This window comes from Trematomus bernacchii, unplaced genomic scaffold (assembly GCF_902827165.1).
Source record: "Trematomus bernacchii unplaced genomic scaffold, fTreBer1.1, whole genome shotgun sequence".
NCBI lineage: Eukaryota > Metazoa > Chordata > Actinopteri > Perciformes > Nototheniidae > Trematomus > Trematomus bernacchii.
Window position 1 is genome coordinate 578,917 of NW_022987727.1, and position 13,690 is coordinate 592,606.

General features: G+C 42.6%; 1 protein-coding gene across 2 annotated transcripts in view; it reads left to right on the plus strand.

Moving 5' to 3' along the window:
• The window catches only part of LOC117493981 (ELKS/Rab6-interacting/CAST family member 1-like), a 143,544-nt gene continuing 129,854 nt past the window's right edge, over positions 1 to 13,690 (plus strand). For both annotated transcript variants that reach the window (XM_034144578.1, XM_034144579.1), the window contains exons 1-3: positions 1 to 937; positions 5,325 to 5,348; positions 5,486 to 6,253. In XM_034144578.1, coding sequence (XP_034000469.1) covers positions 74 to 937; positions 5,325 to 5,348; positions 5,486 to 6,253 — 1,656 coding nt within the window. In that variant the 5' untranslated portion in view covers positions 1 to 73. The remainder of the gene's footprint in view (positions 938 to 5,324; positions 5,349 to 5,485; positions 6,254 to 13,690) is intronic.

Consider the following 13,690-nt stretch of genomic DNA (forward strand, 5'->3'; position numbering starts at 1 on the left):
TCCATAGAGGGACATGCAAGTATTCTCAACCATAGCAGTTTCTTTTTAGAAGTCCACTTTTGCCATATACAAAATGCCTATAAACATTAGAGCCAGGCCCACGCAGAGCAAACTGTTGGCTGCCCCAAAGAGCAGCGCGCAAACTGATGGCGGCACATCACATTCACGCTTTTCAAGATCCAACAAACAGCGGAAAGGCAAACAGGCTGCCATCTCAGCAACAGGCTCGCGATCTGGGCTAGAACCAGGCTCGGTGTCAGGGGGTGGGCCTGCACCAGCGTCTAAATTACCTGCAGGTCAAGGAAGCTTGACGAAGCCAGGTCCAAAGATCAAACCTGGCACAGCAACAGACAAAGGAACAACTCGTGGTTCAGCGACAGCTCCAGGCGGTAAAACCCTGTCTATGGAGAACATCCAGTCTTTGAGTGCTGCCTATGCCACTTCAGGCACCATTTACCCCTATGAGAGAGATTCGTTGGAACCCTCCGGTGGGTACCCCAAAGGCACCATGACGCTGGGCAGGAGCACCAGCCGCTCCTCCTACACTAACCGAACAACAGCCATGGGCAGCACCCCCAACATCACCTCCTCTGGGATCCATCACCCGTCAGACCCCTACGGCGAGCAAAGCTTGCATCCTGCGAGGACTTCCAGTCTGCGGCGCCAGTCTGGGAGACATCCGCAGGCATCGGAACCCACGGGACGGGGAGAGGTTCCTTCGATTGATTTCCAGTCTCAGCTGAGGGAGCTGCAGAGGGAGAATGACAACCTGAGGAGAGAGCTGGATGTTGGGAGGGATGGTGGGACGGGTCCAAGCATGAACAATGTCAACTTCTGGAGCCCAGATGTGAAGAGAGACAAGGGGGTAAGGCGGGAGGAAGGAATGAGGGGCTCGGTTCTGAAGGACCACTACAGGACTAACCAAGAGGATTTACAGGTGAGAAAATGGAAGTTTGTTTTCAAACATATATTATTTCCACTTTAAAGAGAAGAGTTAAATAGATTTTGAACAAAACATTAGCAATTTCATCTTTACTGTATGTCGTCCTACTGCTTCAAATGCTCAACAACTCCCATATTCATCAGTAAGTTCCTTTGACGTCATCAAGTCCTTATTTACAGAAGGCCATCATTTTCAGAGAGTGCATTTGAAACAAAAGTCTTGTTTGCTTGGTCTGCCAACTCATCACAGTCAGACGTTGTGTGTTGACACCTCTTCTGCACATTGCACCTTGAGCATCAGACCTTTTGTTTGAATCTTCAAGGTTGCGTAGAAAGGATTCTTTGCAGTTCATTTGTAAAGATGTTTGCCAGGCTCAGTGCTCTCTGTGTTTCCATGGGAACGTGCCCTAGTGACAGCCATTCAGCAGAGTTAGTCAGATCCTACAAAAATCTCACAGCTACTCCAAGGGATAGTGACCAGTCTGTCTTGTGCCACCTCTCCCCCGAGTCCTCCCCACTCAGTCTGAGGCATTATCCATCCGTCTGTCTGCCTGCATAGCTACTGTAGATCCATTCCTTCTTTGTCCGTCTTTCTTCTGGTTCTTCACTTGTCCTGTGTGGGATTTTAATACAATATGTCACTTACTGGTGGGAAGGTGCTACTTCTGAGAGACTAGATAATAATAATAAATACTAATAATAATAAATGTTATTTATCAAGTGCTTTGTCAGGTGCTCAAAGATACTTTACAGAGATAGATACATTTGATCCTCTTTTGCAATCAGCAACCTGTGTAGTTTCTGTTGAATCCTATTTGCATCTCTCTCTCATAAGCATGCAAAAACTTTCATCTTATCTGTACTTTTCCACCTGACTCCTCCCTCTCGTAACCAAGGAGCCATCTCTGCATATATATTAATAGCTTCTTCTTCTCACATTGTCATACAGTGTGAGGACGCTGACACACCCAACCACACACGCATACACTTTTACTTTGGTCTTAACATAACAAAAAGTTTAAAATCAATGCAGAAAACGTTGTTACTTCAGAAATGTAGACATTGCTGTGTAGCTAGCTCCATAGAGTTGCAGCTGATACATGTTTCTCAAAATGCTTCCTTAACAAGCAGAAATGTATGCTTACATTTCATGATGATCTGCAATTACTACTTATTGTTCCTTCCTTTAATAGGCAGTCATATGCACAGCCAACTAAACTGACATTCAGGTACACAAAAAGCCACACACAACACCACTTTTACCACCCACAAACTGCCAGAAGGACTTCAGAACGGTATAAAGATATTATATATGTTGAGCTTCTCATGTCAGAGTCCTTTAAATGGATCAGTATAGTCACTGTTACCCGTCTCTGCAGGCTTTTGGCCTTGTCAGTGATAGATGGATGTGTTTGTCTCCTTCAGGCGACAGACCCATTCAACAAGTGTATTACTTTTCTCAAGTGTTGACTCATTGGTCTCTCCCACACTCGCTTCTTTTGTCTTTTTGTTTGCCTTCAACTTTTTCTTCGTTCATCTTCGTTATATTCACGTAACCCTTATGTAAACTTAAGAGAATAACAGCATAGGTGTAGAGAGTATTATATTCTACAATGGGGCAACATTAGTTCATGTATTCATGGGACCAAAGCTGGCATCATATAAGCCATTTAACTATCTTGAGTAACAGGAAAAGTCCCCATTAGACAAATCCCATACAAAATAAGTGATAAGAAACAATTCACAAGTTATTAAATGTGTTCCTGTCCAAATAAAGCCTGTAGTAGTTTATGCATCTTAACTGTCATAAAAACCCTTTACGAATTAACAGCACAATATTTCAGACCATCTGTCTATCCAGCATATATAACAGGATTAATTAAAGTAAGAGTCATACTAAAATCAATGTGAAATTCACCTGGCCATGATTCAAAATTCAAGATTCAAAGGTTTTATTGTCATATGCACAAAGCTACAGTGTAGAAATGGCAATGAAATTATTCTGACCTGAGCTCTTCCAACAATGCAACATATATAATGAAATACAAAAATAATAAAAAAGTAGTGCAAATAGTCTGTATACATATCAATAGAATATGGGATATGTACATAATGTGTCGAGGATCAGTTGTCATCAAGCTGTTTTGTTGCTGTTACCAAGTAAGTCAGTTTGCTGAAAGCTAGTGCTTTTTATAGAAAATTAACAATAATCATTATAACACATAATATTACTCACTGTCTCAAAAATATCATACAGATAATGTTATTCTAACATTATTATGTATTTAGCATATCCCTTATCACCCTTATCCCCCATGTCTTTCTTTTTCTCTTCTCCTTCTTCCCTGTGTGTTGCCCTTGGAGACACTCTGGGACAAGTTCAGTCTGACAAGAGAACTTTATAATTAGCATAAGGAATGTCACCTTTCGTCTCAGCTGCCATGGCCAGAGTTGTCCCCTAACCATCTGCTTGTTTTGTGTATTGGTTTTGAGCGTGCCTGTGTATGCTTGTGCGTACACTTGCACACATGTGTCTACTGTTTTGGCTGTGTGTGTGTGTGTGTGTGTGTGTGTGTGTGTGTGTGTGTGTGTGTGTGTGTGTGTGTGTGTGTGTGTGTGTGTGTGTGTGTGTGTGTGTGTGTGTGTGTGTGTGTGTGTGTGTGTGTGTGTGTGTGTGTGTGTGTGTGTGTGTGTGTGTGCGTGCGTGCGTGCGTGCGTGCGTGCGTGTGTGTGTGTGTGTGTGTGTGTGTGTGTGGAGGATCTTCCACCTACTCAGACTTGATATTCAGTGCTAGCTTGTTGCATTGATTATCCATGTTCACCCTCGCCTGCCTCCTCCACCTCAACTGCGTCCTTGGCGTTCCCCACCTTCTGGACTCAAGAAAGAGGAGAATAAATATTTGAAGACAACATTTATTATATCTACTCACCGTACAGATTAGTCATTTAAATTCAGTTGAATGTTTGCATAAATTAATCTTTACCATACTATTTTGAGAACAAGATACTGTGTGTTTCTCTTTCTTTTGGTTTCACAGCCTTACAGCCTTTTCTTAACCTTTTCAGTCTACTATGAATAATACCCTGTGTGCATGGTTTCAAGCACATGATGAATTTCCATGTACCAGTCAGGAAAGCTGTGAGCTGGGGATGTAAATAGGAATATTTTATGTTGTAACATTTTGCACTGACAAATGCAGCTAAAGTGGGAATGTTGAGTTAACTGTATTGTCCCCAGCAACACTCTATCAGGGCCCTTTTGTGTCACTTAGTTTACTTTATATAGTTAATTGTTCAATTTATAAATGTATTTTCAAATCAAATCAAATCAAGTTTTATTTATATAGCACATTTTAAAAACGAGTTTTGGTCGAGCCAAAGTGCTGTACATGCAATAAAAACACTTTACTGCGATAGCAAAACAGAAGACAATAAATGACAACAGCAAATATAAAAATCAAACACAGGGAAATGTCAGGAGTCGTGCTGCGCTCTGACTAGAAGGCCAGGGGGAAGAAGTGAGTCTTTAGTGTCGATTTAAAAACCCCTAGGGTCTGGGCCGACCTCACATGGAGGGGCAGACTATTCCAGAGCCTGGGGCCAGCTGCTGCGAAGGCTCGGTGACCTCGGGTTATTAGCCTGGTCTTGGGCACTACCAGCAGGAGCTGGTCAGCAGACCTTAAAGCTCTGGCTGGGGTGTAGCGCTGGAGGAGTTCGGCTATATAAGCAGGAGCCAGCCCATTTAGTGCTTTAAAAACAAATAAAAGGAGTTTAAAATCAATTCGGAACCGAACTGGAAGCCAGTGCAGTGAGGCCAGAATTGGGGTGATGTGGTGACGCTTTTTATGGCCAGTGAGAAGACGCGCAGCTGCGTTCAATCAATCAGTTATTGCATCTAAAGCTCTTCAGTCCATCTTTACAAACTCACACATATTGTGTCCCAACCCCTACAAAGTAATTCAAGGCAAAGATCAATTGTTTATTTATGACCACACTCTTGATTATTCCAAATAACCAGTTTGCCCACTGGTTTGCAAATGTTGTAATTGTATTCTTGATTAATTATTGATATGTCAGTTTATTTATCAATTGATTATACAAGATATTGTTGGGTGGCATTTATGTTTTATCGAAAGTGACACCATGATCCTAATCCTATCTTCTCCCCCTCACCTCCTGCAAACTAAAGTCATTTTTGCTCACAGTCATTTTCCTCCCTATGGTTTAAAGGGAATTGTTGCCCCCTAGCGGCACAAACATGTAACTACAGCTCAAAGTAATCCAAGTTATAGGTTAAAATGTATGATAGATAGTATTTGCTTTGTGCATTCTATTGTGGCTTTACACATTTGCATGTTTTTTGTCTCATTTCAATGTTGCAGCCTGGGGATATCAGAAGAAACAAGGTCTGTTTTATGTACCCCACCATATATCTGTGTGTGAATGTCATGTGTTTAGTAACGTTTAATGTGTGCCTGTTTATTTGGAATGTTTATGTTTTCTTTTGAAAGAATGGGCGCTTAATCTTTCTCTTTCTTTGTAGCAGCTTCCGTTGACGGTCCAGGAGCTTCAGGAGGAGCTGAGGGCTCACAGGGAGATGAACAGTCGCTTGCAGCAACAGCGGCAGCAGGGCAACTCTAGCTCTTATCGAGAACACACAGACCAGGACCACCGAGGCGGGCTCAGCCCCGGCCACAGCCCCAGACAAAGTTCCAGCAACCTGCACAGTCCTGCGCCGAGGAACAGCCCGAGAGTCAGCCCGTCGAACACCTACAATCCGAGGCAACAGGAAGCTGACGTCATCCTTCACAGCCCTGGTTTTGGCTGTAACACTGCGGTCACTGCGCAGAGAATCAGCCCTGCCAACACCCTCCGCCCCGGGCCAAGAATCAGCCCAAACCAGTCCTTCTACACTCCTAGCCAGGGTCCGGTGGCAGCGCCCTGCTCTAGTTCACTCCAGCCGTGTAGCCCCTGCCAGGTGCCTGGGTGTGACGGCCTCTCCTCCTCATCTCCTCCGCTGGATCCATCGGACGAGAATTACTCCGGGATGCAGTCGGAGCACGAGCGGCAGGCCAAGGAGCTTTTCCTGCTAAGAAAGACCATGGAAGAGATGGAGATGAGAATCGATTCTCAGAAACAGACGCTGGGTGCCCGGGACGAGAGCATCCAGAAGCTGCTGGAGATGCTTCAGGGCCAAGGTCAAGGTCAGAGTCAAGGTCAGGGACACTGGGTCCGGGGACAGCGGACAGGCATCATCACCATGGCGGCACAGGAGGCGGAGGCGCAGATGGAGAACATGCATGTGAGAGAGGTATGTATGAGTGGTGCAGGGGGGAGGGTTTGGGATCTTTACAGTTTTTAAACAGTGGGGCTGATCAACATTTGTTATTAACCCTTCACTTCGAAATCATTGGACGTTTTTAGATATTGCACATTTCTAATACACAATCAGGGTTATCTATTTTTACAATCCAAAACAATTGCTATGACTTGTGTGGAAATGTTTATAATGATTTTCACTTTTCTCATGTTTAAGGGTTAAGGTTAGGGTTAAACATTCAAACATTCAAATACTATTTTCTTTTTAATAAACACATTTTGTGATATACTTTATTAATAATCAAATGATATACTTGTATGTGACTTATTTGTTTTATGTGTTTATACATTTGCTTATCTGTTGATGAGATTAATGCATTTTGGCAATTGGCTGTGCAAATGACATTATTGCATTTTGAATGAATATGTGTTTGTGTGTGAGTACCTAATGAAAGTGTCTGTATTATGTAGAGAGGGGAAGCAGAAAGCAGCTCAGCAGGTCTTATCAATCGGCCAGATTAACATACGAGAGAGAGCTCTAAGCCTGGGTTCAGCCATGCAGTTTTACAATCTGACTCGGGTTTGTTTTTGTGTGTGTGTGTGTGTGTGTGTGTGTGTGTGTGGGTGGGTGGGTGGGGTTCTTCCACATGCTCATATGGCAGTTGCTCATTTTCCACTCGTCTGTGCATTGTGCATAGCATTTGGTATTTTTTATTATGCTGTAAGCTTGTCATACATTGGAATTAATAAATGATTGAATAACGTTGGAAATGCTTTTTTAGCCCCTCACATAAATGTCTTATAGGATAACATTTTGAAGTGATTACATTTTGGACAGACATAGATGTAAGTCGCAACTTCACTGGTTGTTTTGAGGCCACTGTGAAGCATTATTTTAATGTTCTTGTTTCCTCAAAGACTTGATTTGATTAGATAGAGAATGTAAAAGCCACAGCCCAGACGGTGGAGTAGCACAGGTGTTTTGTATCCTTTGACAGGAGGGCTCACAGTAGGCTGCTCTGTGCTCCTCACTACTGCCTTGTTTATTTTTAACTCCTAAATCTTCTTAGCCTTTAATTTCTCTACCCCTCTTTCAGTGTGTGTGTGTGTGTTTGTGTGTGTGTGTGTTGTATATGTGGGCCTGACTCTGCTATTGCTTGCTTCATGATGTTCTTGTTTTTCTGTGTATGTTGTTTGTCTGCCAAGCCCAGTCAGAATGATTGTGTGTGTTTGTGTGTGTATGTTATGTGAGCATGCGTGCACATCTGGGGCCTGTCGGCTTATCGTTTCTAGCGAGGACACTCCCTCCCCGTGCTGCAGGTGGCTGATGGGATATCCACCCGTGCCGAGTGTTGGGTCAGTGTGATGATTTTGTCAGAGGGCAGCGTGGGTGTTTCAGCCTATGCTAATGCAACCACCGGTTTGCATGTGTGTACTTGTGTGTTTGAGTGTGTCCGTGCGTAAAGGACCTTACCATGCTGTGTGTGTAAGAGGTGAGTACCTGTTCACACACACTCTGTGTGCTGTGCTATTTTTAACTGCTTGACAGCTTAACACACTGTGGGTGCGATGGAGGAGGAGGGGGTGAGTGGGTCTGAGAGGTGAGGGGGAGAGGTGGGAGAAAGGAGTGTTTTTCTAAGGTAGAAAAACATGCTATGTTTGTCTGAATATTAATGTATGATTAATGAGCAAAAACACTCCGACCGCCCTGATTGAAAAGAGAGGGGATTGTTGTTCTTTCGTGTTTTCCCTCGTCGCCTTCTGGCCTCCTCTACTCTGAGGTTAAGATGGGGTGATGGACTCACGTGTGTGTGTGTGTGTGTGTGTGTGTGTGTGTGTGTGTGTGTGTGTGTGTGTGTGTGTGTGTGTGTGTGTGTGTGTGTGTGTGTGTGTGTGTGCGTGTGCGTGTGCGTGTGCGTGTGTGTGTTGAACTTATTATGAGGTAGTAAAAGGTTGGTTCGTAGTGAAACAAACTGATTTGTAGATACTACTCGACTCTTTGAAATGCTACTTGTAGTTTTTATTTTTATTTTCTTAATTTACTATCAAATGAAGAGTTAACAATGTTAACAATGCAAACAACACTTTGCATGGTCTATTACATATAAGTGGCATGTTAAATGTTAGTTCTACCAGGCTACTCTCAAAATAATCTAATAAAGCAAATGTATTGAGCATAAATAATAATGTATTGTTAAGGTACGTTTTTTTCATGAGCAACAAATAGATGATACATCAAGGTAGTTCCTGGTAACTAAGCTGATAATAAACATTGGGTTGTCACGCACTTACAGTGTAAACATTCAACAATTCTGTCTGAAAACCCTCAAATCTGGGGGATTTCAAAATGTAGTTTATCAACATTGTGGAGAGGAATTCATCACATTGTCTGACAGTTTGATATGTTTGTGGTTGGTGTGGAATGTCAGTGTTAATGTTTGGACTGAATACAGATTAATAAGAGGATATGTGCACTCACTCAACTGTAAGAATCTGCGTACTTCTTGTGAAGGCCTCTTGTGTTTGTTTATGTGTCAGAGTACGACTCTGGCACATAAACATAATTCAACACTTGCACTTGTCATGGTTTGTGAAGTCAAGCCGGGGATGTTAGCGCAGCTATTGCCTCTATTAGGGGGCACTGCTCTTAGCTCTTTTGATTAGGTCCAAAGGAAACCAGCCAAACTGCCTTTCATTACCGCGCCCATTACTCTCCTTTAAATGACCCAACTTGTTTAGCTTGAGCTGGGATAATAAATGCCTTCATTTTCAGTTCACCTCTGCTTTTATTTATTCTTCAAACGTAGCTAAGGGTTGACACAGTGGCTTTCTTGCTATCCTTTGGTGAATTGATGAGAAATGATCACCTTCATTTTGTGTTAGTACCTTTTTATGTAAGGACAATGTGGGTAGGAGAAGGGTAAACAATTGTGTGGCCCTATATTTGTATAATGCAAAACAGAGAATTGAGCAAGGGTTTTCCCCTTTTCTCTTTCAGTTTTACCACCATGGCCAGATGTCCAGTTACTTTAACCAACTGTCTGCACTTATGTGTTTATTATATGCAGTTTGTAGGGATATATAGCTCACTCCATCCATACTTTACCTGTTGATTTGTGTTGTCAGAGGATAATGTGTGTAGTGGTGCTTTCTCACTTGTGTTCTGTTCCTCCTCCAACTTCAGACTGTCTTGCACAGACACGACACAGAATCACTGGCACACATCCATATCAGAATATTCACTATGGCTCTCGAGATAAATAATTACACTGGTGAAAATCACCATTATTTGTTAGAACAATGTGGAATCCAAATTCAGTTTGATTATCTTATACGTTTATACAGTTCCAGCAATGTCCACAACGTGGCAGTGTTCTGTTAGAATGTAAGTAGTGTGATGGTTCCATGCACTAACTGTAATGGTACACACATACACACACGCTGAGGGGCATACATCTCGGCCTAATCGGCTCTCCCCAGCCACCGTGTCCCAGTAGACCCAGTAATAACAGCCGCACCACTGGTCTGCTCCTGCCCAGCTTTGACTTGCTGCCAAGGGCGAGCACACACACACATGCACACTCCCACTGTGAGATATTTGACTTGCTGATGGCATATAAACGTACATACATATCGTACCGCAGATTCCAAATATTCCTTGGATGAGTACGACAGAATATGTTGCATTGCCCTGGTGTTAAGCACAAAACACCTATGGCTCCTCGTCTGGCATCAGAAGCTGCTGTTTTTTTTTTTTAGCAGGCCCTCTTTGTCTGCCCATGCATCCTCTCTTAGACATTGATGAAAATGTCCCTATTTTAAACTTTCAGACTGTTGAGGAGAAGTGGGAGATCATGTCAGCAAATCCCCCTTTGTTGTAATCTCTTTTCTCTTTTCTCTTTTTTTCACTTTCACATGCCACCGTCTATAAGTTCTCTTTTTACTGATCTGCCTTCAGCCTGTTTGTGTTTGTCTGTTCATCAGCGTTTCCCACTCTCCTTTTCTTGTTCCCTGGGCTGATATGCTATCATTTGTGGTTAGGTTGATTAGTGAAAAGTCTGTCCCAGGCCTGGCTTTTTAGGGCTCCTTCGTCTCAATGAACAAGACAACTTTAAAGCTGTCGGCAAACATTCACACAAACACACAAAATGCTCCCTTTGCCCGGCACACCCCGGGCACCACACACTCACCACGCTCTGTTGATCCTACAGAATGTTTGAGCGGAAAGGTTTATCGTGACAAAATGACACCCTTCACACTTCTCCTCGCCCCCTCCCTATTTCTCTTTAAGGCTTTCCGTCTGATTTTTCCTTTTGTCTTTTCAAACTGCTCTTTTAAGACATTGAGCTGATAGGAAAACCCATTTTCACATTTGTGGCAAGCAAATGTGTTTTCTTTTTCGCACACTGATGGAGAAAGGATGGGAATGTGATTGATGAATGTGCGTGTATGGGAGTGTGTGTGTGTGCGTAGAATCTGTGCATGTAGTAGTCTGCACATGGCATATATGACACCCTTGCCTTCAGGCTAGAATTGAACCTTTTGACCGTATCCTTCATTCAGGATGCCGGCACTTATTGCTATAGTGTTACGTTTGATCCTATTCATTCCATATGCTCGGTCCTCTGACACATGTGGAGCAGAGAAGACAGTCTTTGATGACATGCTCTCTTGCATGACTTAATTTCCCCCATTGTACTCTTAACTGTACTCCAACCGTTGTTGATAAGGGGTTAGTACACACACTCTCTCCAGGGGATAGATAAATACTACAGACGGACAAAGATACTGACATACACACACTCACAGTGACTCAATATTACACATATGGTCAGTAGGAGATTAGGCTTGTGGCAGCAGTGGGCATACCAGTCTGTGGGAGGCATGCTCTGACAGCAGTAATCCCTCTTTATCCACAACAGACATGGACAAGAGGATAAGGCCCTTGTCATTACAACTTAGTGGGAGAACTGGGAAGAATGATAGCAATGGGAAACCATGGCCTCTGACTGCCTTAATATAGATGTCCCCTCTTTATGTGGTTCCTGCCTGATTTGGTGGCTTTTCTTTACCCACTGATTGTCTGTTCTTTTTTCCAAATTTGGCCATGATGGTATTGTAGTTCCTCTTGCATTTAATCAGTCTGTAACTTTGATTTATGTATCTGTCCCATTGGTGAGAGAATCAGGTACTTTACTTTATTCAGTACCACTCAAACAGTTTAAATGTTTTTCAAAGAGGTGCTACATTATATATTGTTTACACACATTATATTTGGAATAAGTCAATATGTGAGTGCGTTATCTATTTTATGATCCTATGTAGCTCAGTTGGTATTCCATGTGTCCATGTTTTTACATTTCCCACAGCTGCCTGTAGTTCAACCAGGGAGCAGCAGCAACACACACTTACTTTGGTCTCTTACAGTGCATTTTCTTTGATATGAAGCCTATGTTCTGTCCCACTGTCTACAAACTTATTATTTTCCATCTAGCATGGCATGCAATGGAATAGTCCTGCAATGAAACCCCTCTGAAGCTTTAAGTGGTGGCCTAAAGATTTGACTTGCCTGGGGGTCACATGCCCGTGGTTCAGTAAATATATATCTGGATGGGAATTCAAAGAGCAGTGCTTGCCACCATTTAGGGCCCTTTGAGCAAGGGCGACTCCCTCACGACCACAACTGAGGCGCCCCTGACCCACAATTGCTCCGATGGAACTGCTCTAGTGGCAAGCAGATCAGACAGTGGATGAGCTGCAGAGCTTTGGGTGTCAACATGTGTTGGTGTGAACAGGGTGTTCTTAACCCTTACAGTATGTTGTGTTCGGGTCTCCCGTGACCCGTTTCAAGTTAAAATTATAAAATAACTACGCTCTAGTTTTTTTTTATCGGAACAAGGCTTCATGATATCCTCCACAACAGCTATATAAACACTACAAAACTGATTTTGACCATTTTTGCCAAGTCTGAAGGTCTCTAAAAAAAAAAGTGTATAATTTGGTGTTCGCGTCTGGGGAGACCCAGCAGAATTGTTTTGGGTGACTCGAGGTCAAATTTGGACCAATCAAGATTCATCTTTGACTTTAGACACCCCAGCCCCACCCCCTTCATACACTGTAACAATACTTTTTCGCAACATGCACCTGGTCTCCCCTCCCTCTGCCCCCCTCCCCCCACGGGAACTCGACCTTGCTCAAAGAATATGTACACTAAAACACTTGAACCTGAACACACATATGCACGTGTGCAATATGTGGTGTAATGTGTTTTGGGCCATAACACTAAATTACAACAGGATTGTACGGTTATGAATGCATTATAAGTTAGTTATGATGTAGTTAAAACAATATTGGATGATAGTCATTTTTTGTGTGTGTTTTGGACTGAGATAAATCATGGGTCAAAATTGACCCGCGAACACCATGAACGGTAACAGCTTTTGAACACAACACAAGGGTTAACAAAGAGAACTTACTCTTTATAACTCCTTAGGAAAATAAAGTTGAACAAAAAGTTAAGAATGTGCAGTGTAGTCAGTCAAGTAACATAGGAATGAATAAACAAGAGAATACAACACAGCCATACAGTGAACGTTTGGTAGCTTTGCTCTGACCGCACACATAGACTACGCACACAGATATGTGATAGCTGCTGTTATAGCAGATACCTTGAGCTTGGAATAGACTCTGAGCTGAGTGCATGGTTGTGCATCAGCAATAATATTTGTGTTAAATAGAGGATGTAAATAGAGCAGTTGCCTAAAAGGCCTTTGAGACGTTCCTCTAGATTTTTCTGTGACTCTTTTAGAGAGGTGTTGATTAAGCTTTAGGGTCCTTTTAGAGGATTTTGTCAATGCCGATTTGTATTTGACTCCATTATAGGGAGGTCTTTCTAATATAGCAGATGTACAATATAGTCCAACAACATAACACAACCATGAAATGGTCACTCCAGGTTTTATGATTTTATTATTTAAAATGTTTTTTATTTATCAAAAAGCATTTTAACTTTAACCTGCTCTGTGTCGGTATTTGTGTTTGTGCCCATTAGCTCAAATGTGTGTGTGTGCGTGCTTGTGTGTGGGCATAGTTGTAGGTCAGAGCTACCATTAATTATTGATAGAAAAAGTGTAGCGCTCGTGCTGGTAGAAAGTGTTGCTAAGCAAGAGCTTTAGGTTGCCAGAGACATCTGCGAGAGAGTCAGAGATACCAAGTGAGAGATAAGGAATAGAAAGACAGAGACTGAAAGAGTGATAGAGACGGACTCATATGACCTATAGCCGAGTGTGTCATTCCCGATGATGAGCAGAGAAAGAAGAAGAGAGAGCAGAGAACATATCAGCACCTGCTATTAAAGACGGAGAGAAGTCCTCGGAGAGCATTAAACGGGGACCATCTTAAAGGATTTTATTTTTCTTTTCAATCATTT